This window comes from Bolinopsis microptera, chromosome 7, assembly GCF_026151205.1.
Source record: "Bolinopsis microptera isolate Bmic1 chromosome 7, MBARI_Bmic_1.0, whole genome shotgun sequence".
In the NCBI taxonomy this organism is placed as follows: domain Eukaryota; kingdom Metazoa; phylum Ctenophora; class Tentaculata; order Lobata; family Bolinopsidae; genus Bolinopsis; species Bolinopsis microptera.
The window spans coordinates 9,843,827-9,870,665 of record NC_087078.1 but is presented as its reverse complement, the minus strand read 5'-3'; the positions used below and the strand labels follow the sequence as shown (position 1 = coordinate 9,870,665).

The window sequence follows — 26,839 nt, the reverse complement described above, 5'->3', positions numbered from 1 at the left end:
AATACCGTTAAAATATCTCAAAATTCTGGCTCCTCGATGATCTTCCTGCCCTCGTGGCAGTTCCTCGTACCTAAGCCGTCGTGGCATGTTAGCGTATCACATCTCCCCAAAAGTGAGTAACTTTTGTAGTCTAAATACAAAAATATTACGGTTGTTACACACCTTAAAATACTTAAAACTGATCATTCCTTCTGGTTGGATATAAAGCTTGCCATGGGAAAGGTTTCAGCGAGGTTATAGCTGTACCAACTGAATCGGTTGGTCTGGATCAGCCTCCTCCACAAGAAGTTCGATGCATCTTCCAGAGGATCACCTCATTACCTGACGATCCGTCTTCCAGAGGATCACCTCGTTATCTGACGATCCGTCAGTTCCAATGAAAGTATAAATCACTGGGGCTTGCAGTTTAACGTCATGCTTCCCCAGGGCAAGGACATAGTAAAACCACTGTGTTAGAAGTAGCTTTTGCTCCCCCACATTACCTGAAGAGGGTTCCTTGATATACGAGATCGTTGTGGGTAACGCATGTCCTCCTCTACAGGGCCTGTTGGATCCGCTTCAGGTGGATGTGTGGCTGTCGTAGTGTCTTCAATGCCTTGTGTTTCCTGGTGATCTTGTGTCACTACGATATCTTCATGTGTAACTATCTCCCAGTCAGCTAGATCAAATTCTGATTCGGGGAATTGATTAGAAGTGATGGGTGTTACAGCTTCCTCTTCTCGGCAATTCACCGGATGGAACTCCACCTCTATGGTTCCCGATTGTGTCTCCGTCTCTTCATGTGTAGGGCTCTGAATATCTTGTGGTTCACAGGAAGCTCCAGCAGGAGGGAGCTTTTCGGCAGTATTGTTGAGTTGTGGCGAAAATTTGCTCTTAGCGTATTTCTTTAGCTTAGAAATGTTTACTACTTTTTCTTTACCGTTGTCGAGTTCAACAACATAAAGGTGGTCGCTGATTTTCTTACAAATCCTGTAGGGTCCCTGCCATCTCTCAGCAAACTTGTGTTTGGGGCAGTTGATAAGCGTGAAACACCAGTCGTCCTCATCCAGATACGGACCATGTAAATTCTTGTTGTAAGTGTTGTCAGCATACTGGAAGTCCAAGGCAGCGTGTCTTCTCGCCTTCTGTACTATGTTTCTAACCGTGCGGTACAGTTCGTACGCCTTGCCGTGTTGTTTGGATTTCTGTTCAATCACCACAGGATTACCTCCAATCGTTAGATCAAGTGGAGTATTGAGTCGCCTACCGAATACCAAGAGATTTGGGGATACCCCAGTGTGTCTAGATCGTAGTCCATTAAGTGCAAAACACACATAGTTGAGGTAAAGATCCCAGTCGTTAAGCTGTTTGCCTGTCAAGGTCAGTCGAAGAGCCTTGTTGATACGTTTGTTTGAACGTTCAACCTTAGCGGTAGACGAACACTTGTACGGCGTACCATGAGTGGGTTTAATGTTAAAAAACGCCAGTACTGCATTGAAAATTCCAGATGTGAAGGAGGAATCGTTGTCCGCGATAATTTCTCTCGGATTTCCAAATCGAAGAATCCAATGATGCATGATGATTCTTATGGTCTCTTCGCTCGTGCGGGTTTTACAAGGCACTGCAACTGTGTAACCCGTAAAGAGGTCAGTCATAGTTAAGATGTATCTGTTCCGTCTGGCAGTTGAACCTTCCAACTGGGGAACTATGTGGTCTATCACCAGAGCCTCATTAAACTCGTGTGCGATAACGTGCTTCAGTGGGGCCTTCAGGTAAGCAGCAGGCTGCTTCACCCTCCCACATTTGATACATGACTTGATGAAAAGATCTACTTCGTCTTTCATTTTGGGCCAATAGTACTGACGTACTATTTGACGGTATGTTTCATCAATACCGGGATGTGTGGTAATTAATGAACTGTGATGGAGGTCTAACACTGTCTCTCTTAGTGTTTCCGGAACAAGAACTAGAAATCTGTCCACCTCTATCTCGTTATGCTGCTTGTTGTGGGTAATCAATTTCCTGCACAACACTTCATTCTTTACCGTGAGTAGTGTGAATTGTTTCCAGTACCGGATCAGTTCTGGAGGCAATCTCAGCTTCTGCAAGTCTTTGGGTCTCTCCCCCTTGACAACCCATTTTCTAACTTCCGTGAGGACAACATCCTCTTCCTGAGCCTGCTTGATCCTGTTCAGATCAATTAAACTGGGAATGTGCAGTTGCTGTGTGATGCTGCTGTTCTTTGTCACCATGTTCACCTTGAGTTGTGCATGAACTTCTGGCTCGTTACCTGGTATCTGCTGTGAGTTACAGATGCACACCTTATTCTCCGTGGCTGAGGTTAATTCGACCTCGGTAAGTGCAGTGTTCTTCAAATGTCTGTTGCCCTGTGAGTTTGGGTAGACTTTGTCTTCCGTGAAGAAGTCCTGAGGTATAAGTGGGATATCGTCAGGTTCAGTTGCCTTGATATCACTGTCTAATGTGATGAGATTGCAGTTCACAACCTTCTCTTCTGTAAAAGTAGGGACAAAACTATCCCTAGCTTCAGTTTGGGTGGCTCTGCTACATTCCCTCTTCTTGTGGATGTAACGGCTCAGGAAATCTGCAACCTCGTTTTCCTCACCAGGCAGATGTTGTAAACGGAATCGGTAGTCAGCTAGCTTGTTAAGTCGTCTGACCATGGTGGCGTTGGATTTAGCAAATAACTTTTCGAGAGCTACCAGGCTGAGACAGTCTGTTTTTACCAGAAATTGTGTTCCCTTCAGATAGATAGCCCAGTGCTCGATAGATTCCACCATGGCCTCGAATTCAAGCTTGGACTGAGACCACTGTCTCTTGTGTTGAGGAACTCTCTTTGAGAAGTAGGCGATAACTCTTCTCTCTCCGTTCTGGAGCTGTGATAACTCAGCTCCATAGCCATCTTGACTAGCGTCCATGGTCACTGTGTAGCTCTGGTGTGGATCCTCGACCTGAGGGATTGTCAATGTAATTCCCTCTTCTATTCGTCTTTTGATCTCGTCAAAGCCCTCCTGACACGTCCGAGTCCAGGAAAACTTCTTCTTTTTGTCGATAAGATTGTATATGGGTTTCGCCAGTTCAGCGAAATTCCTTACAAACTTACGATTATAAGACAAAAATCCCATAACCTGCTGGGCTTCCTTGAGGGATCGTGGTGGAGGTAGCTCTTTGACCGCCTTTACTCGTTCTGCGTTTATCTTGATGCCGTCTTGAGAAATAGTTAAACCCACAAACCTCACCTCATGCTTTAAAAATTCGCATTTTTTTGGCATAAGTTTCATATTCGAGGAAAGCAGCTTGTCCAGGACAAGTTCTAGTCGGTCGAGGTGTTCTTTCACGCTGTTGGATGCCAGGCATAAGTCATCCAAGAAGTAGCAAAGCTGATCCAAGGGAATATTGGTTAACAGACGGTCCATCATCTTTGAGAACTGAGAAGATGATGTAAGATGTCCCATCACCATTCTGTTGAAGATGTAACGTTTGTGGTTAGCCGTGAATGCAGTGAGCATTCGGGAGCTGTCTTTGTATCTGAGCTGGTAGAAACTCTTACTTAGATCAAACGTGGAATACCATTTCGCGCCTCCAATGCGATCTACAACATGGTTAATATTAGGTAATTGGTATTGGTCTGGCATGCAATGAGTGTTCAGAGCTCTGAAATCAGCGACGAAGCGGAAATGTCCCTCTTGATTGGGTTTAGGCACCAAGAATACCCTGCTGTTCCACATAGTGTGTTCCTTAGTTTCTTCAATAATTCCAGCTTTCTCCATACCTCGAAGGTGGTGTTCCATGACTTCTCTTCTCTTGTAAGGTGTAGGTATCGGTGGTACATACTGAGGTCGGGCATCCTGTTTCAAGTTGATCTCAGCCTCAAAGAAATTGCAGGTTCCTAGATCAAATTCGTGAGTAGAGAAGCATTTTCTCCGTTTCCAGACTATTTCTTTCAATCTCTGTTGGTCCTGTTCTGGGATTTTCACTTCTCCCAGTCGGAGATCCTTGAATAGTCGTTCCTTGGTCCACTCTATTACCGGTACAGTAGGATTGGAGTCAGGAGTGTTTAGATTGGTGCCAGCAATTCGCTGCACCTTGATTTTGCGGAGATCGTTCTTAATCTCTGTAGGTTTCATAAATCCTAGCAGTTTTCTTCCATATACGACAATAGGGTCATCAGAAGGATTTAGCACTCTAATAGGCACTTCGCCCATCTCGCTATACATCAAAGCTCCAGTAGCGAACAATCCGTCATTAACTGCCAAATTGTCGTATGGCTCCAAATAGCCGCTTAGGATAGAACTCCTGTTGTCCGTTGTCTGTTCTGTAGGCTGCTCCAACGTACCTCTTATGAACATGACGGTGTTAGGAGGAACAATCACGGTGGATGTAGCTCTCACCTTGGTCCTCCTCTTAATCGATGTAGGTGGATGGAGAAAGGGAGCGGAGCCAAAGGGTGATGTTATCTTGTTGGATCCAGCATGTATGGATATGTCATTCCTTGACATGAAGTCCATACCCAAAAGTATGTTGCATTCCATATCTTCACAGACTACGATACATGAGTGCAATACTCGTGCACCTACGATAGTCAGTGTGAGATCAATCTGACCTGCTGTTCTGATCTTTTCCTTGGTGAAGGAAGATAGCACACAGTTTGTCTTCCTGATACTCCTTTCAAGTATCAGGTCCTTAACCAGAGAAAAATTGACCAGTGTGGCCTGGCTTCCAGTGTCTATCAGGCAGTTCACCTGACTTGACTCAGCCAGTCCCCTCACCACCACCGTATCCTTCGGACGACCATTGACGAGTTTGTTTACTGTTCCGGGCCGGTGCTCTGGGAGTCGCCGGCCCTGTTGGGGTTTAAACGATTTTGTGAACAGTTGGCAGCGATGTGGCCTTGAATATGGCAGAGGAAACAAGTCCTGGTTTCCCTTCTGCCATATCCTGGAGTAGGTCTTCCTCTGTTCTGATGTCTGCTGTTGTTTCTGTGATCTTGTACTGGTCTATCACTCCTGGTGTTTAAGTTTCTCTCAGCAGGCTCTTCATCATTGTTGTTAGAGTTCGAGTTGTTGATCTGTAGTACATCTAAGTCTATAGGTCTGTCTCTATTAGTCCGCCGCATTTTCTCGAACTTTCGTGCAGATTCTACTGCGAGATCGAAATCGTCTTCTGCTCCAGGGACAGATATCACCTTGTCAAACAATGTTTCGTCCCTCATTCCATTCAGGAAGGCGTTCAGACACGGTTCATGTCTATCCGCGGGAATATTGTATGCCCGTTTCGCAAGGCTGCGGACCCTTGAAGCAAATGTATCAACGTCTTCTTGGTCTTCCTGCACAAGTTTCGTTGTGAGTTGTTGTCGAAGTGCTCTGATGTCTGATTTAGGGTAAATTGCTTGTTCGAAGATCGGCATGAACAAGTCAGGATCACGGCCTTGTTCAGGTGTAAGTTTGTCTGCTACTGGCTCTAGTTTCTCTAGTGTCCTGTCATCTACATTGTTAAGAAGCAGTTCGAATGCGTCATCCCTCCGTATTCTGCTGGCTCTGAGATATCGTCGAAATCTGGAACACCATGTGGTGAAGTTTTCGCCATGCTTATATTCCTTAGGTGCTGTAAACCGAGCAGTCAGAGGTGTCTCCTCCTTAGGTCTAGGAGTGAAGACGTCTTCGTGTTTGGAAGATGATGGTCTAGACTCACTTAACACTTCAATATCACTGGTAGGGAGGTCGATATTTGCGATGTCATGACTCTTTCTGTTTTGCAACAGTTCCTCAAGGAGAGAGGTCTTCGTTGTAGATTCGTCAGTCAGAGCCGCTGATAGTTTCTCCTTCAAGTCCGTAAGAACCGACTCTGCTGCTGAATCTGAGGTCTTGGTTTCTAGCTCCGTCTTAATGTCTTTAATCTTCGTAGAAGCTATTTTCCATGCTTCCGTAAGAGCTGTAATGTTATCAATGTCGTCCATGTCAAAGAGGGTTCCAAGATCAAGTAAGGGCACAGAAATCTGTATAAAATGCAGTCAAAACAGAACACAGCAGTTCACTGCGTTTCAAAACAGTCGAAAAACGTTAGTCAGAGGAACTAGTATAATATCACCGAAGAAAGTGGCGAGCAATCAAAGGGAACGAGTGTTGACGTAGTGTGAAAGTCAGCACGAGGTTCGAAAGTCCGTGGCCTCCAGTTAAAGTAAGGGGTGTAAGGGGTACAAAGGAAACTCGTGGTTAAAATAGGGGTATAAAAAGTATCAAGAGTAATACAGTAAGAAATCCGTCCCAAAGAAAGAGTCCCAACAGTCTCCCTGACTGCCTCTAAATACTCCTCTTCACGTGACACGTATGCTGGTCACGTGATAAGATATTAAACTCATATCCACTAAATAGGGTACAACTCAACATGTCAAACTGTTGAGTAAACAAAAGAGGTCACTAATAAGCCTAATTAAGGAAAGTGAGGAGGGAACAGCTAGCTAACCGTGAGTAATGAGGTTAAATAACAAAAGGTCAATAACCACAAAGGATTAGGAAGAAGAACTAGTATAAGTCTAAAATGACGTGTACACTCGTGAAAGGAGAGTACAACACACTCAACGATAAAACAGAGTTGAACAATCTAACACAGTTTTTAGTTGAGTGACGTGTAAATAGTAATATTCTCGTTTAATTCTTTTATCTCTTTTAATCTTTTATCTCCTGTATAACGTCACGCTATTCGTTAATTTTCAGATGAGCCCAATTTTGTCAGTTTTATGTTCATATTTTAGTTAGGGAGGGTATGTAATGGCGTTGGATTAGTTTGTTAGAAGCAATTTGACTTCAAGAATCACTAGTTGGAAGCCTAAACTAAAGGATTTTTATAGGTGGCAATTTTTATTTTGGCGGGAACACCCCTATACGGGCCACGCCCTTTTTCAGGGTTTCGCGGTCACTCGAATTTTTGTTTTTCAGCCCAGGAAGGTCTTAAAGACTATTCCGATACACCAAAATGTGCCTAATAGCCACATTTATATACAACTTATAAAGCAACATATACCTTAAAATGCTTCGTTTCGGAAATATGGCCGAAAAACGGTTTTTGGCTTGACGCAGTTCATAATTTCCGTGATTTTTGGCATTTCCGTCTAGGAAGGTCGTAGAGACTATTCTGATACACCAAAATGTGCATAATGGCCACATTTATGTACAACTTATAAAGCAACATATACCCTAAAAGACTTATTTTCGGAAATGTGGCTGAAAAACGGATTTTTGCCAAGCGAACAATGACAATATTCACAAATGGGCTATTGGACTGTTAACTAGAAAGGTCTTAAAGACTCATGAGCAACACAGCATTTGTCACAAGATGTAAGATGACTCACTTTGTGTCCAGAAACACCTACAAAAATTGGAGAATGATCTACTTTATTGGGCATCTCTCTTAATGGGCCAGGCCAGCAGCATATTTGTGTCTTACGAAAGGGCAATTTTTCAAAATTACGGTTTCTTTAGTAAAGTTCAATGGGTCAGTTGCTAACAGCAAATTGTTCGCAATTGCCGACTCATGCACATCATATACTCAAAAACGCTCACTTTAGGAGTCGTTAATAAATAACTACTACATTATTTGTGAAAACTCCAACAATTTTTCCTTGGCACCAATTTAAATAAAATGTGTGACGTGCCAGACCAAAATTCAACTTCAAATTTTTATTTATTCATGCCATGAAACCATGATATATGTGCCAAGAATACCGGGCCTAAAATAAATCGGCACTAGATCCGGGCCAGATTGTTGCTTGACCGCTGACCAATACCCCACTTTATAATTATGATTGATTTCACTGCCTCGACCAATATTGGTCTGTAATTTCTGGATTGAGATCTGTTGGCCGCAGTTTAATTTAGCTAATTTCCTATAATACCGCAGTGGTTTGGTTCCCACTTCAGAATGACCCCATATTTTTTTTTTAGTCGCATAGATTTTCCCGTCGTATGATAATGTGTGTCATTCCCTCGTTTTTTAATCAAGTGGTGACTGGCTATTTCTTCTGTTATTTCAGCTGTGAGCTGCCTCGAGATCTTATCTGGGGCATGGGCACAAATACTAGAACATTGGAACTGTAATTCTAGAACCTCAGATTAAGGTTACTTGGCAGAATAGCATTAGCAGGGTTCGAGATTTGACTGAGGACATTCAGGTAACATACCAGGTTCATATTACCAGTTGAGGTGAATCCTAATTTCGGCATGCAATACCTTATAAGTTATAAGCTTATAGTAGGATCACGGGGTTTATATATAATAGAAGGTCTCAAGATGCTGATTTAGCTATTTAGGTTTCACATGTGAAATTTTTCCAGCTTTGGGTAAAGTGGATTTTAGAGCGGGGAGGGGTCTAAATGACCAAAATCTGGACGATCTCTTACTGACGGGACACTACGGGACAAGGGACGGATCTCTAGCCTAATAGCTGTTTTTTAATGAGAGGCTGGAGTCTGGACCTAGATGGTCAACGTGAGGATAGCATGAGGATTTAGGATGCTCTGCATGCCTTTCGTGGGGTCTTGTAACCCCGAAAGCTGGTATATCTTATCTAAATTAACCTTGGTTACATCCCGTTTCGAATATATAATTAGATTTATAGGTCCAATATCAAGCAAAAGTCTGATCTACGGTACTGATGTTACAGTTACATGATCTATGACGCGAGGATCTCCGAAGTCCGATCTTAAAGTTGGATCTCAGAGCCAAAAAGAGGAACCTAAGCCTTGGTTCTTCTCTTTGAGAGTCAAACAAGAAATTCGGTGTTATCAACTCAAACTCGGATTTGTAGCACAATTGAAAAACCAAAGAACAAAAATCTTAATGAATTTCCCGACATCCTAAAATTAATATCAGGTCGTATTCGATTCAGTGGCCCAAACTCCAGTAGGTTACAAGACTTAAGTACAAGTCGAGGAACACTTTGATTAAGAATGATCCTTGTTTTGTTGGAGTTTTCGCATATCATGCAGTAGTTATCTACTAATCACTCCTAAACTGAGCGTTTTAGAGTCGAATATCGAACCCTGCCATCCGGCCAAGTAATCTTAATCTGAAGTTCTAGAATTACAGTTCTAATGTTCTAGTACTAATGTATTGTGCCCTAGATAAGATCTCGAGGCAGCTGTAATAACAAAAGAGCTAGCCAGTAACCACTTGATTAAAAAACGAGGGAATGACACACATTAAGACATTATCATACAATGGGAAAATCTATGGAAACCAAACCACTGCGGTATTACTATTATGGTTAATGAGCTAAATTAAACTGCAGCCAACAGATCTCAATCCAGGGATTACAGACCAATATTGGTCGAGGCAGTGAAGTCAATTATAATTATAAAGTGGGGTACTGGTCAGTGGTCAAGCGACAATCTGGCCCGGATCCAGTGCCGAGTTATTTTAGGTCCCGTATTCTTAGTACATATAATGGTTTCATGGAATGAATAAATCAAAAGTTGAATTTTGGTCATTACATTTTGGCTAAATTGGTGCCAAGGAAAAATTGTTAGAGTTTTCACAAATCATGTAGTAGTTATTTATTAATGACTCCTAAAGTGAGCGTTTTTGAGTATAGTATGATTAGTATATAGATGTGCAGGAGTCGGTAATTGCGAACAATTTGCTGTTAGCAACTGACCCATTCACCCTTACTAAAGAAACCGTAATTTTGAAAAATTGCCCTTTCGTAAGACACAAATATGCTGCTGGCCTGGCCCATTAAGAGATATGCCCAATAAAGTAGATCAATCTCCAATTTTTGTAGGTTTTTCTGGACAGAAAGTGAGTAATCTTACAAATGCTGTGTTGCTCATGAGTCTTTAAGACCTTTCTAGTTAACAGTCCAATAGCCCATTTGTGAATATTGTCATTGTTCGCTCGGCAAAAATCCGTTTTTCAGCCACATTTCCGAAAATAAGTCTTTTAGGGTATATGTTGCTTTATAAGTTGTATATAAATGTGGCCATTATGTACATTTTAGTGTATCAGAATAGTCTCTACGACCTTCCTAGGCGGAAATGCCAAAAATCACGGAAATTATGAACTGCGTCAAGCCAAAAACCGTTTTTCGGCCATATCTCCGAAACGAAGCATTTTAAGGTATATGTTGCTTCATAAGTTGTATATAAATGTGGCTATTAGGCACATTTTGGTGTATCGGAATAGTCTTTAAGACTTTCCTGGGCTGAAATACAAAAATTCGAGTGACCGTGAAACCCTGAAAAAGGGCGTGGCCCGTATATGGGTGTTCCCGCCAAAATAAAAATTGCCACCTATAAAAATCCTTTAGTTTGGGCTTCCAGCTAGTGATTTTTGAAGTCAAATTGCTTCTAACAAACTAATCCAACGCCATTGATATTCCTGACATATCCTCCCTAACTATTTGCTCCGATTTCGTTAAAAACTATTTACGGTTGATAACTATTTTACAGTTATATATTTTGTTTGAAATAAATTTCGTCGTCAAATTTTTAATGTGAATATTGATCGTTATAATTGAATTAATACTATTTCAGAATATGAGTATGACGTAGAAATGTCGATACGTTATTCAGCTATTTATTTCCATTAGAATTTGTCTTCACTGAGTCTATTCAGAAACAATCAGAAATTTGAATAAAAGAACTATCAAATCATGAGACTCAAAAACACTACACGAATCCACCAGATTGTTCTATAAGGTTTCATCTGTAACACTGATAGTTAGAGAGGTGGTTATCCTGGTAGGACTTCTGAAACCTACTGACTGCAGTACTGAAACTAAATCCAAACCCCTGTGGACCAAGCTCTAGTTTTAAGATATCAGTTAAAATGAATCACTAAAAGTTTAATTCAGGCTATCGTGTTTTAACGCAATAATACTCTCGCGCTCTGAGGGCCGCGCATGATAACGCCCGAACGTAGAATGAGAGAGTATTATCAGTTATAATACAAATAACACTGGCGTTCTATATATTAGACACTATATTGTATCATGCGCACGTATCGGATTACACCCCTTGCAATCGGAACCGGAAAATATTATAAATGAAAACACAATTTCAAAAACTGTTACCAGTACAATAAATATCACCGTCATCAGACCCAAACAGTAATGATATGTAGATATAGTAAGCATATAATCCAACATCCAGAAAATTTTAAATTTCCTCCCAGATACAAATTTTCTGTTTTCTATGGCCCGTTAGCTTCGCTCGTGAATTTCCGACTTTCACAATGTCGGCTAGCGCAGCGAGTGAAGCAAAACAGTTTTGGGGCATTTGAAGCTGGGCCCCGGAAATCTTTTGCGTTTTTGTATGGCCACATTAAAATCTACAGTGAAACACAAATATCTGAAGCCCTCGAAAATAGTGTTTTACTCTCCAAGTAAAACACGGCCAGCTGGCACCATTTATCGTAGTTTCACAAATAATCATGTAATGTGCCTTTAAAATTCAGATCATAGACTTTGATTCTCAATTTTCTCCTAGATTATCTGGCGATCTGCTTTTCTGGATGTGGGCATATGATAAGGTAACCAGGGTAACGGCCAAGGTCTAAGGTACCCGAGCACAATGTTTATGACCGATGAGAGCCTCTAATAGTTCCTAATGTACCCACTTACCATATTAACCCAGCTCAAGACAATAGTTGCGGCGATGCTGGAGAGCTTCCCATCTCTATGACGTGTAATATTCATGATGATACAGGGTTACCAAGCCACCACCTGATAATACAGGGTTACCCAGCCACCACCTGATAATACAGGGTTACCCAGCCACCACCTGATTGGGCTGATAAGGGCACTGGATAATATAAGCAGACGTATTTAGGGGCCTACTTAGGGGCCTATTTAAATAGTCCCTCATCCGGGCAAGCTTTGAATTCGAGACTACTAAAAGGTCAAGAAGATAATATGTTAAGTTCCTTGCATAAGATGTAAATATTATTAACATATTGATTGCAGCTTTAACTCAAACTGTTATCGTGCGCTCTAATGGTTACAGTGTAACAGTAGTAAGTTGTTGTGGCGGGAAATATTTAAATTGTAACATCATAATTCTCCCTCAGTAGTTTAGTCTTGCTTTGATAAATGGAGTTAGGGCTGAAACCAAATGTCATGTAAGGTTAGTAAGTTAGTAAACGCAGAATCAAGAGGAAAGTTAGCCTCTATGTCGAGTTTTCAAGCATCAAGCGGTATAAACAAACCAATAATATAAAAAGTAAACGCATTTTCAAGTTACAACACTCTACTCATGATTCCTATCACTGCCCTAGAACAGTTTCCCAGCAAACAAGCCACTAAACCGGGTGTTAAAAACTATTTTACTAAATCTTGTTGGAAGTTCTGATAATGAGAGGTGGTTCTGAAACTCGGTAAAAGGTCCGGTTAACTGTCCGGCTAACAGTCCGGCTAACAGTCCGGCTAACAGTCCGGCTAACAGTCCGGCTAACAGTCCGGCTAACTGTCCGGCTAACAGTCCGGCTAACAGTCCGGCTAACAGTCTGGCTAACAGTCCGGCTAACAGTCCGGCTAACTGTAATAACGGTGTTTTTACGCAAGTAAACGAGGGTACTGAGGTCAGCCAGCTCTCACCACTCGTCTACCAACTTGAAAAAGTATGTATGGTATGTACGGTATGTCATATGTATGGTATGTACTACTGTCCTCGGATCGTGCTCTACGATATAACATGATGGAAGACTGTGATCAGAAGGCATTCCAAATTCATGTAGTTTAATACACAATACACATTGCATGACATGGAAAGTTTATTAGCCATGGTCAACTTGTCTCGGTGTCTTAATTTTTTACCGAATTTGGCACAGTCGAAATATATTCTTTCAGCATTTTAAAGTCCATATATTTCACTTAACTGACCACTGTTTCACCTAACTGACTACTGTTTCACCTAGCTAGCTAGCTGACCACTGTTTCACCTAACTGACCACTGTTTCACCTAACTGACCACTGTTTCACCTAACTGACCACTGTTTCACCTAACTGACCACTGTTTCACCTAACTGACCACTGTTTCACCTAACTGACTACTGTTTCACCTAGCTAGCTAGCTGACCACTGTTTCACCTAACTGACCACTGTTTCACCTAACTGACTACTGTTTCACCTAACTGACCACTGTTTCACCTAACTAACTACTGTTTCACCTAACTGACCTCTGTTTCACCTAACTGACCACTGTTTCACCTAACTGACCACTGTTTCACCTAACTGACCACTGTTTCACCTAACTGACCACTGTTTCACCTAACTGACCACTGTTTCACCTAACTGATCACTGTTTCACTTAACTGACCACTGTTTCACCTAACTGACCACTGTCTCACCTAACTGACTACTGTTTCACCTAACTGACCACTGTTTCACTTAACTGACCACTGTTTCACCTAACTGACCACTGTTTCACCTAACTGACCACTGTTTCACCTAACTGACCACTGTTTCACTTAACTGACCACTGTTTCACTTAACTGACTACTGTTTCACCTAACTGACCACTGTTTCACTTAACTGACTACTGTTTCACCTAACTGACCACTGTTTCACCTAACTGACTACTGTTTCACCTAACTGACCACTGTTTCACCTAACTGACCACTGTTTCACCTAACTGACCACTGTTTCACCTAACTGACCACTGTTTCGCCTAACTGACCACTGTTTCACCTAACTGACTACTGTTTCACCTAGCTAGCTAGCTGACCACTGTTTCACCTAACTGACCACTGTTTCACTTAACTGACCACTGTTTCACCTAACTGACCACTGTTTCACTTAACTGACCACTGTTTCACCTAACTGACCACTGTTTCACCTAACTGACTACTGTTTCACCTAACTGACCACTGTTTCACCTAACTGACTACTGTTTCACCTAACTGACCACTGTTTCACCTAACTGACCACTGTTTCACCTAATTGACCACTTTTTCACCTAACTGACCATTGTTTCACCTAATTGACCACTGTTTCACCTAACTGACCACTGTTTCACCTAACTGACCACTGTTTCAGGAGACCTCCACGCCCGGATAGGAGAGTATGAGGACAGTGCTGACGTGTTTGAGGCGCTGTACCACAGGAATCCCGAGAATTCCACCTATATTGAGAGCTACGTTAGAGCTCACAATAATTGTAAGTGCTGTTCATTCGTGTGTACTAGTACCCGTTACTTGAAACGGGGCAGCTTAAATATGTGCATTTGTTCATATTCGTTCAAATGGTACTCTTATTTTTAGGGTTAGACAAAATAGGTTGCAAAAATGGCAAAATGGAACCATACTATATGACAACGTTTAACTTCAACATGTTAAATATCTTATAAATACCTAATAACATGTTAGATATCTTATAAATACCTAATAACATGTTAAATATCTTATAAATACCTAACCAACATGTTAAATATCTTATAAATACCTAACTCCAATCAACATGTTCAGATAACGATGAGGATTCGTTACAGTTGTGTCAGAAACTACAGAAATTGCACCCTCGAGCGGAGGCACCTTTCAACTACGCTTTGAAACTAAGCACGGGTAAAGACTAAAGAGAATAATTCATTGCTTGCGATCAAGTTTCTTACAATCACCCTCATTTATAAAATTATAAGATAAAAATAAGAATTTCGAAATCAATTGCTTTTAAGATTATTCCTCAAAGCCGTTTAATTTTCTGTCACATGCAGCGGAATTGCAATTACAGTACTACTAAAAGATAGGATTGATTTGAAGATCAATGGAAACCGATCATGATATGTAATTCTACCTTCAATTTCATAGATGAGATGTTGGTTGATCCGCACCTCACCGTCAAAATCAAATTGTCAATCACTGAACATTTTAAACCGTCTGCCGTTATTATAATTAAATAATTACACAATTATCAAAAGATTCATGGGAACCATTAATCTCATAAGTAGACAAAAATATGCGGTAACTCATTAGTCATAACTCATAAGCAACGCGTGTTCGAACAAGCCAATTCACCAACAACAGTTGGTCTTATTAATTGTCTATTTGTCCACGCGCACGGTCGCGGTGCATAATTACTCTAATTAGTAATTACGAATAGTTCTCTTTCCCTTTTACATTGTTTCCCATTATAACAAGTTTGTGGTATGTTAATCTCTATGCAAAGAATTTAAAAAGTTGCTCCTCTTTAAAAAGTTTATACACTGTTATATATACTATGTCTTAGGATAATGGAAGCGGCGTGGAGCTGACCTCCCCCCCCCCCCCCCCCCCCCCCCCCCGGTGTGGAGCTGACCCATATTCTTCCTTCCTATTAAATCTTTAAATATTCTTCCTTCTGAAATGTGACAGCCATTAACCGATCAGCTTCCCTGAATAGGTCATGCATTTTTTCTTCTCCTCTACTATTAACCAATACCATGCATACAAAACGTGGTAAAGTTATAGAAAGCAGTCCAACTGTATATTACAAGAAATACAGATTTCAACTTTCAAGGGTTACTTTCCTACGTGGCTTATTACTTAGATCATGCTGCACATCTGGAAATGAATTGTGTTAATGCTATTTGATATTAAATATCTCATCAAACTGCTGACCTGGTATTTCAGGGAGCACATTCAGGACACTGGTTGACGGATATTTGCAAAGACAGTTGAGAAAAGGAGTCCCGCCTCTCTTCAACATTCTCAAACATCTGTTCCAAGATAAGAATAAGGTGAGATTTGTGCCTCCCCCCCCCCCCCCCCCCCTCTGCCAAAGATTTTCCAAGGCCCTGGATTCAGTTTTTGTTTCACTTTCTATAAATACCTTTAGGAAAAAGTACCAACAACAATTGATGCAAGCAACAGCTATGTTACGAAAAGACCCTCGGATTTAAAATTTCGCGACACTATACGTAGCTATGCTCCCACTCGTATCACTATTATTTTGTTTTGTTTCTGAAGAATTATATCTTCTTTTGAATGGTGCTAATAATAATCTCTGTTTCAGTTAGAAACAATCAAAGAGTTAATGCATGGTTACTTCACATCCTTAGAAGAACACAAGAAATTCAGTCCAGGTAACTTGAACTGTTATTTATTATAACATTAGATTTTTTTTCAAACCAGAAATATAACTTTAAAGAACATCTTGAAGATCTGATAAGTCGCCCAGAAAGGAATAGAGAAAACCTTAAATGAACGCAACACTTTTAAATGTTTTTGACGTCGTATAACGAATTTAGCATAATCGTATTGAAAAAAGCAATTTCCATCATCCAGCATAGTTCCTCAAGCGTATGTTGCAATGTTGTAATCGTCAAACACTTGTTGTACTTGTGTATTCTAATTGCTGAACTTTTTGTAATCTGTATCATGCCAAGCTTCTCTCCATTAATTTTTTTTTAAATCTGTGAGAAAATGGAATTATTGTAAAGGTTTCTGTAATCGAGTTTTTGCTACCTGATAATTACTTTTTTAATCGTAGAAGGTTTACAATAAATTAGTTATTTAAGTACAACATGTTCTCCAGAGTAACATAAAATATCAAACAAAGAAAATATTTGATGACTCATGTCACCAGTTATGGATCGTATCTCATCTATTACATTTAGTTTATATTTGACCTATTAATTGGCCTCTCTTACCTCAGGAAAGGTCGGCTACATAAGTTCTGCCTTTATCCACTGACCACTTGAGTCGTGCCATATAATCCTCGAGAGGGTGTTAATAAAGAATTTTAAATTATTAAATTACCGAATTGAATTCAAATTACAAAACGATAGAAGTATCAGTTAAATATTTAGAGGAAGACATTTTTTATTTATTTAAGTGTCAACTAAACAATTTTAAATCATAACTTATTTTTTAAATTAATCACTAAAACTTAAATTAACTAACATCCAGCAACTTAAATGAGTTATGGAATGACATTATTGACATTAAGAAAGTGTTTGCGTATTTATTTCCATCTGGAATAGTATGAACGTGAAAAAGAACACAAGGACAGCGAAAAAATTTGCGAAATAAATATTTGATATTCAGGGAGTACTGGGATTGTGTTATTTGATTTTTCGCAATCTTCTACAATCATCGAATCCCAGCCCCGTACGATATTCCATTGTTATCATAATCTACCAATAATGAAAGCACAATCTGCAGGCACTTGCTGAGCTGCGACCAACTACTGGTACTCGCTCAATCTAACACAGAAAATACCGAATCATTCCAATTTGTCCAAAAATAGCTGCTGAATGAATGTTGCAGATCTTGCAGATCTCCTTAGAAGTACGAAACTACCGTATTTACTACCCTATACTGAATTAGTACGAATTTATAATATTTCATTCTATTCAGTTTGAATTAAAATCAGAGTAGCATTCTCAAATTCAAACAAACTACAAATATTTAATCCTAAAAAGGCTCTTAGAAAAGGGTGTCCCAACGAACAAATACTCTCCAAACTCCAGCACCTCACTAAAGGTAATGGTATCAGTAACAGTCCTATCACCCATCACCAAGCAGACAATCTCACCCCCCTCATCCACTCTATAGAACCGTGGTTCCTCCGCCAGGATCTTAGCAGAAAATGAGATGAGGGGTGAGAGTAGGTGGTGGTGGGTTAGGTGGTGACGAAGTATGGGGTAGGAAGAGAGGGTATCTGAGAGGTGGTGTTTTGTTGTTCTACCTACTGACACTCCTATCCAGTAGCCTGAAGGGAGGTTAGTTTTTTAATTGGGGGAGGTTAGTTGTTAGTGAGAGGGAGTTTAGTTGTTAGTAGGGGGGATGTTAGTTGTTAGTAGGAGGGAGGTTAGTTGTTAGAAGGGCCTAGGGGGATGTTAGTTGTTAGTGTGAGGGAGGTTAGTTTGAGAGCCTGAGAGGGCAGAAAACACAGGGTTTAGACAATTGAAACATTTTAAAAGCAAGATAAGTTGACTGCTAAAGATGTCAATTGACAGCTCAATTTAGCACTTTGCACTTAACATCATAGTTGAAGCTTACCTCCATCAGCAGCTCTCCTGATGTTATCCACTGCTCCAAGAGTTCCACCCTCACTGAATACCCTCACAATATCCCCCGACTTAATTTCTATTTCCAAGATACGGTACATGCTTCCCTCTGATACTAGCAGAGTCCTGGGGAAATTAGGATTAAATAATTCATAAGAAGGATTTTGTATTGTCATTTCCAGCACAGTATATTTTCTTGGTTTGTTTGGAAATTTCAATAAAATTCTGTTAACCTGTTATTTCGATGAAGCTCTATCCCATTAGGAACATAGAGTTTATCGGCCAGTACGGACACCTCTCTAGATGTAATGTTATACGATATGATCTTCCCTTCTGCTTGTAAACTAAAGAATCTCTGCAACATAGTCTGGTGTCTGTCTTCCTTTGAAGAATACGAGTCCGTCAAGTAGATCATATCTTGGTACACTACCAAATCATTGAAGAATCCTGGGGTTAATGCTGCTATCCCTGAAGTATTATTATCGATAAGCCATTCAAATTTCTCCGACTGATATTTGAACAAACGTCCGTTAACGTCCACACCAAAAAGGGCACGGCCCACCGATCTTAAACCCAGAACTCTACATCCGCTTCCAGAACTTGAAGTTGGGCATTTCACCTTCCACTTGATGTTCAAAGTGTCCGGATCTACACCAACAAGATAACCGTCCAGCGACCCCGTTACAAGATCTCCCTGGTGCTCCACCAAAGACTCCCCTCCGATCACACCCAGGATGTGATCAACCGTGTCCTCTTTCAAGTGAACTATGTGTGGAATGTTGGTGATGTTAGCAGGATCAGGCAGGGACACAGGAGGGAGTCTATAGGGTTGTAGGAACAACATTGTGGCTAGGACGCAGATCACTCCACTCCAGAGGAGGTATTTGTTGTTTAACATGGTCACGTGGTTACCCTAGTAACACTACTTGTTACCCTAGTAACACTACTTGTTGCTGAACATGGTCCTACGTTTATATCACAGAAGGATTGTTGACTGTAGAGATTCGGTAGCAAATAACGAACAATGTAGAGTTTTGGTGCTCGTCGATTTTGAAGAATATGATTAGCTGTACATATACTATATACTGTCACGTGACTTTATATGCTGTCACGTGACTGTTCTTTGAAATGGACACTACATACCCATCCACCTGGTTCTGCACCATTATCCAGCTGTAGAGCAGAGTGTAAGGGATCATGCTAGTCACACAAATGCAGTACCTACAAAAATCATGTTGTTTCATGGTGAATAGTATAAATTACAAACATTTCAGAGAGTAATACTTAATGTATTTCAAAAAGTGAGGATGATGAGTACTTCCATATGAGGTATTGAACACTCACTTCAAACGAGTATGGAGACATAAGTTCGCCAGATCAATCCCGAAACTTGGCAATGAGAGCATAAGAACAGCAACACAATTCCTTACTGGACATTGTGCACTAAACTACCACATTAATGAGTTCAAGCCGACAACGGTCCCCAAAATTTGTCCACACTGTCTCATGGAGGAGGAGACAATGAACCACTTTATTGGCAAGTGCCCGAAATGGTCTTACCAACGAGGATGATACTTTGACTCCTTTTATCTTAGCGTGACAAACATAGTGGACAAATTCTCACTACCAATGATCATCGGCTTCATACAAGCAACAAAACGATTTACTAAATGCAAAGAAAACAAAATCTTAACATTTTTTTCTTGATTTATTAATTTTACCGGGGTAAGCACAGGGCTCCAATGCTCTATCTTACAGTGGTCACGATCTTTCCATTAGTGATATTGACCACAGCCCCCTACGAAGAAGAAGAAGACCAATCAGCTTCGACTATTGGCCAATCAAACACCAGAATTAAATATTAATGTTACCTTTCAACTAAATATACTTCACCACCAGAACCCACATATTATATTGTTGACAATATGATATCATAGAGGGAAGTTATCGGACCTGGTCATCATGGAATGCTTTCTTGTTTGATTCTAGTCAATCTATATTACCAATACAAGGGAATATCATGATTATATCTATTTAATAACTAAGATGAGTGGTTATTTAATTCCTCGGTTACTAAGTCGGTTACTAAGTCGGTTACTAAGTCACTTTGTTGTAAAGTAAGATGTTAAATCAACTGATTTAGTACACAGAATTTATAAAGCAGTATAACAATAGAATACGTATTAAACATGTTAACATTCTTTGTAATGACGTCATGATTTAAAACAAAAACCAAAATATAAAATAAAACACTTAAAACAAATCATGTGACAGTCTTGCGTAGTGTATGATTAGTCCTGTTTAGCGAAAACGTAATCAGATACGTTATACGCTACAGGGGCCTGCTCAAACTCCCAGTCAGTAATATCTGGAAACCACTTCTTCCGCCACGTAATCAACCCTTTCTTTCCTGTTACTTGAACCTTGTTACCAGATGCTGTGTTACCTGACCGTGTAAAATAAAGGTACATGTCACTAGCAGAGATCACATCATGCACATGTAGTCCTGTTCCATTATAGTCGCTGCTGTCTGAGCACAGTACACTTACATAGTCCATATTGCCGATGCCTTGTATTCTGTGTTTACTATTCTTCAAGATGAATCCGCAATTACCAGGCTCTGTACACTGTGATATAATTGCCGGGTGTTCAAAAGAAAAGTGATCTTTGTAAATAGTGCCTGATGGTAAACTTTCATCCCTGTTCAACAAATGTTTCAATGAACTGAGTACTCTTTGTCCAATACCTGGTGAAACGGCTATCAACTTATCCTGATTTAGGGTAACATTCTCATGATAACTAGAAAGCTGGTTGTTATTGGTTATTTCATTCAACACTGAGATAAGCTCAACTCTCTGCGATGAAGGAGAGTAGTTTAAGGCATTGATCATAATTTTCAGAAATTGCTTCGAGACCTTTTGGAGGTGTTTGTCTCTGCAGCTTGTTTCCAAGATTTTAATAAATGTCTCTGTTTCTTCCGTGGTTGGAGGATTATTGTAGAAAACTATAAGCAGCATTTCAACAACTTTAAACATGGAGGTGATTCTGTTCCCTACAATCGCATTTGTCAAACCGTTGATTGTTTGGCAACAGCTCGACGCCTTATACTTAATGTCTTTATCAATGTTGTACACCTCTGTAGTCCTAGTCCGTTCCTTTGTGTTCGTGCTACGGGAACTAGCTGATTTCATTACCTCTGTAGTCAGTTTAAACGCATATTTCATATCCTCTGTTGAAATATTCAACAAATCTTGTATCTTCTCACACATCTCTAAAAACTGATCTTTATTTTGCTCCCAGCAAAGTGTGAGATCCATTCGGCTTAGGAGATACTTACTGTTTTTATCCAAGATTTTATTGTTTTTCAAGTTCATTAAAATTATTCGAAGGAAAAGTTCAGTATTACATCCTCCAAGAATCAACATGAGATCAATCTGAACAACGTCTAATTTACCCAACTCTGTCATGTACTGCAACACGAATGAATTGTTGTCCCTACCAGAAAACCTGCACATAAAACCGTTCATTAATTCATGCTTCTCCCACTTGTTCCTTATATAGAGGGACTCCTCAAAAGCAAACAACTTCTCCTCATCCGTCACAGCTTTGTCCATCCTGCATTCCAGCCATTCCTTAAGTTCCTTCACCAGCCACACCACCTCGAACACGTGACCTAACTTGTGTTGCTCCCTAAACTGAGCTGTCTCCAAATCTCCCACACTCTTATCGTCCAATAATGTAACAAATAATGTTACACTCACAGAGCTGAAGTCTTCCAGGTCTAGCTCATCGTAATTTAGTTCCTCTATCAGGTAGCGGAACATTCGGCTGTCTTCCGTTAATCTCTGTTTGCAGACATTCAGCGGGTCTCCGTCCTTCAACTTGATGACTATTGTTTCTTCGTTCATTTTAATGTTGATCTAAAAGAAAATGTAATGTCATGTTTAAGTTGGCTTTATCGTGTTCACTCTAGCATATATACAATATACCCTGGTAATACCAACGTACCAACGATATAGAACATTCGTGCGGTATGTAATAGAGAAGGCTTGTTGGAGATACTGTATTATTTAATTGCAGTTCAATTTCACAGATATTAAAGTTGGAAAAAATCGTTCAGAAACTTTTACCTGGAACAGTATTACGTCTTGAAGCGAGACAAGAGCCTAGAATTAAGTATCAACAGGTAACAGCACAAATTGTAAGATCAACGCGAAGAGAAACAAAGATCTGTTCGAAGATAAACAAACTCAAAGTTATGTGCGACCCTGTGCGATGATCTCATAGAATGTAACCTACTCTTATTTTATCAGAGTGTGGCGCTGGCACGTTAAGCCCCCCTTTTGAATTCTAATCTTATACCAAAATCGAAACAATAGGAATGACTTGAAAACTATAGGAGATGAAGATTGCGAATTTATAATGAACAGTAAATGGTAATAGTCTAGTAACTGGATTATAAAAAGCACAAGAGAAGTATTAGTAAACTCAGGAACGCAAGAAAACGGTGACCTCACGAAGTAGAGAATATTCTGAAGAAGGAACATAATGTGTGTTATCTAATATTCTGTGTGAGTGTTAGTCACATATCGTTTGGGTGGGGGTAATGCAACGACCATTAATGTCAGTAGATGGAATTTTGTCAAAACTGACATTGTCATTAATGGTCATTAATGGTTATTAATGGTCATTAATGGTCATTAATGGTCATTAAATAATTGAAATTCTGAACTATCTTGGAAGCAACATGTCCAAGAAATTTACAATTATGATCACCTTGTATCACTTCTATCAAGTTTCTCACAGCCCCCTGCATCGATTGCAGAGTCTCGTTTGAGAAAACGAATTAATATTCGCTTAATAGAGGCTCGGACCTCGGTTTCGGAATGAGTGCCAAGCACCATTCTGTTATACGTTGGTAAGTTGTCTTGTCTGTTTGCTTGTTTGCATTTGCCCCCATTTGCCTTAGTATAAATGCTTGTTTGCAGTTGACTTAGTATAAATGCTTGTTTACAGTTGACTTAGTATAAATGCTTGTTTGCAGTTGACTTAGTATACATGCTTGTTTGCAGTTTGCGTGGATTTGAATTGTATTGATTTCCTTTATTTGTGTTGATTGCTTTTGATAATTTGGATTTTCAATACCTCCTCACAGTACCTTCTGTGCCATCGTAAGACGATATTTGGAAATAAAAGTCGGAGATCGAAATTTTTTGGTACCGGCTGTTTCGAGGGTTCTGTGCCATACCAACCGGGCTGCAAAAATAATTCTAAGCCCTGTCAACGTCGAACAATTCGAAAGGGCGACTCATTAAGTGCTACCTTTGTTCCAAAAAATGCTAAACGTCCCCTTTGTTGCCTCGGTACCATCTTATCAATGAGTGTCTCTGCTTCAAAAAAGGGCAACTGCAGATCTAGACGAATTCCTGCCGCATCAATTTGTCCCTATCATGATGACAATGCTCGATTTTGGGTCAAAACTTTAAACTGCTAAAGGCAGAGTATTGAACTGTAAACGAATTGTTCTATCTAATCCTAGGAAAAGATCAGCTTTTTTGTTGTCCGATTCAGACTGATGACGATGTATTTCATGAAGTGCTAAAGTTGAATAAGTACTGTGTAATTACTATATAATCGACTAGCATAATGATTTGGCTACAATATAAATCTTGATATGATATAAGAACGGGACCGAAGTATTTAATTTTAATACCCGTGTTATTATTATTTTATTATTGATTGTTATTTTACTATTGATTTCCTTTATTTGTGTTGATTGCTTTTGATAATTTGGATTTTCAATACCTCCTCACAGTACCTTCTGTGCCATCGTAAGACGATATTTGGAAATAAAAGTCGGAGATCGAAATTTTTTGGTACCGGCTGTTTCGAGGGTTCTGTGCCATACCAACCGGGCTGCAAAAATAATTCTAAGCCCTGTCAACGTCGAACAATTCGAAAGGGCGACTCATTAAGTGCTACCTTTGTTCCAAAAAATGCTAAACGTCCCCTTTGTTGCCTCGGTACCATCTTATCAATGAGTGTCTCTGCTTCAAAAAAGGGCAACTGCAGATCTAGACGAATTCCTGCCGCATCAATTTGTCCCTATCATGATGACAATGCTCGATTTTGGGTCAAAACTTTAAACTGCTAAAGGCAGAGTATTGAACTGTAAACGAATTGTTCTATCTAATCCTAGGAAAAGATCAGCTTTTTTGTTGTCCGATTCAGACTGATGACGATGTATTTCATGAAGTGCTAAAGTTGAATAAGTACTGTGTAATTACTATATAATCGACTAGCATAATGATTTGGCTACAATATAAATCTTGATATGATATAAGAACGGGACCGAAGTATTTAATTTTAATACCCGTGTTATTATTATTTTATTATTGATTGTTATTTTACTATTGATACGATCTGATACTCCTAAATTGCCCATTGAATTATTATTATTGATAACTATAAGTCACCAACTGTTATCTGGTTTAAATCCCGTGGCCGCAAAATTTGTTCTTCGTTACATTCGAACTTAATAAATGTAATCCCTAACTCACTCTGGAATCCACTCAAGTGATATTCTGGAAGGTCTGCCTAACCACGGAAGATTCTATTCTAAGTTTTCTCTTTCGAATCTCTAAAATTGTAAATGTAAAATAATAACATATACTTGTAGTTAGTTAACTTAAGGTAGGGTCTAAGTGATGCAGGCGTCCGTCCTTTTCGCTCTAAGAAGTGCCGGAAAAAACATGACCATTAATGTCAGTAGATGAAATTTTGACAAAACTGACATTGTCATTAATGGTCATTTATGGTCATTAATGGGCATTAATGGTCATTAAGGCCAGAGGGGGGGGGGCATACCCCCCGTTTGGGTTTTAAAGGTCAGGTGAGATGACAAATGATTGTGGTGATGTTACTCAGTGCTGGGTTTCAGAAGGTGATACCAGATGATGCGATAATTGCGCAGCTCCTCTAATTGGATACAATTACACGCGATATTAATCCATATAAGGCCTTATCAGGTAGCTTGAGGCTCTGGTGACGTCACAAGATATGAAGATATCCTAGTCGGCATACGAAACCTTGTACGACACGTTACGAATGTGATCACGTGTCCGAGGATTTACGAATCGAGGTCACGTGATAGGATCAGCGGTCACGTGACCTCAGTTATCCCATATATCATGGCACAAGTAGCTGCAATTGATCAGCTCTTAATTGGGCTGCAATCCTTGACAGGCCTATAGTTACCCAATTTTAATTGAACGATATCTCATTCTACAGTATGATCAGAGCGTAAAGAGAATGCTTCCCGGAATCAGCACAATGAAGAGAACAAGATGCTGTTGGAATTTTAATTATCCATCTTCCACCCGTAGTCCCTAGAGGTATTGTAACCATGGTTACCCAGCCATATAAGGTTGTGGAGGAGTGTTTCAAATATTTCAAATATTCCAAACATTCAGATAGTGAGGATGAGGAGTACCCGACATCCTATCTACACGTCATGATATTCCTGGCTCAACTGTACGACTACGAGAGGGACACCACTAAAGCTATGTACTACATAGACAGGGCAATGCAACACACTCCTACCTACATCGACCCTTATATGGTCAAGAGCAAGATATACAAGGTACAGTGGTTTTAGGGGGCTTCAGTTTCAATCTGGATATGACTAGAAGTATGAGTAGGTTAACTATTTTTTATCGTAATCGCGTATAATCGCGTAAAACGTATTTACCATTTTGCCTATCTTCCAGCACTGTTTACACTACCAATAATTGTGACAGCCCCCCGGCCCCCCCCCCCCCCCCTGTACAAGGTACAGTAGTTTTAAGAAGCAGTACCCCCACCCCCCCTTTATTAGATATCATATTTGAACCTCCCCTCCCCCTCCTCCAGCACGCGGGTAACATGGTAGAAGCAGTACCCCCACCCCCACCCCCCCCCCCCTTTATTAGATATCATGTTTGAACCTCCCCTCCCCCTCCTCCAGCACGCGGGTAACATGGTAGAAGCAGTACCCCCACCCCCACCCCCCCCCCTTTATTAGATATCATGTTTGAACCTCCCCTCCCCCTCCTCCAGCACGCGGGTAACATGGTAGAAGCAGTACCCCCACCCCCACCCCCCCCCCCCCCCTTTATTAGATATCATGTTTGAACCTCCCCTCCCCCTCCTCCAGCACGCGGGTAACATGGTAGAAGCAGTACCCCCACCCCCACCCCCCCCCCCCTTTATTAGATATCATGTTTGAACCTCCCCTCCCCCTCCTCCAGCACGCGGGTAACATGGTAGAAGCAGTACCCCCACCCCCACCCCCTTTATTAGATATCATGTTTGAACCTCCCCTCCCCCTCCTCCAGCACGCGGGTAACATGGTAGAAGCAGTACCCCCCTCCACCCCCCCCCCCCCCCTTTATTAGATATCATGTTTGAACCTCCCCTCCCCCTCCTCCAGCACGCGGGTAACATGGTAGAAGCAGTACCCCCACCCCCACCCCCCCTTTATTAGATATCATGTTTGAACCTCCCCTCCCCCTCCTCTAGCACGCGGGTAACATGGTAGAAGCAGTACCCCCACCCCCACCCCCCCCCCCCCCCCCCCCCCCCCCCCCCCCCTATTAGATATCATGTTTGAACCCCCCTCTCCCTCCTCCAGCACGCGGGTAACATGGTAGAGGCAGTACACTGGGTAGAAGAAGCCAGGACCATGGATCTGGCTGACAGATATCTCAACTGTAAAGCTGCTAAGTACATGCTCAGAGCTGGCATGATAGACAAGGCTGAGGAGGCTTGTGCTCTATTCACCCGGGTAAGTTGTGTCCTCTTTATAGGATTTTCCTTGTCTCCAGT

General features: G+C 40.6%; 1 protein-coding gene across 1 annotated transcript in view; it reads left to right on the top strand.

Annotated features, from left to right (window-relative positions):
• Positions 1-26,839, top strand: part of LOC134818582 (N-alpha-acetyltransferase 15, NatA auxiliary subunit-like) — a 53,925-nt gene that overhangs the window by 19,083 nt on the left and 8,003 nt on the right. Inside the window, exons 7-12 of the mRNA XM_063828211.1 lie at positions 14,026-14,145; positions 14,454-14,549; positions 15,594-15,700; positions 15,976-16,045; positions 25,447-25,616; positions 26,646-26,798. Of these exons, the coding sequence (XP_063684281.1) occupies positions 14,026-14,145; positions 14,454-14,549; positions 15,594-15,700; positions 15,976-16,045; positions 25,447-25,616; positions 26,646-26,798 (716 nt within the window). The remainder of the gene's footprint in view (positions 1-14,025; positions 14,146-14,453; positions 14,550-15,593; positions 15,701-15,975; positions 16,046-25,446; positions 25,617-26,645; positions 26,799-26,839) is intronic.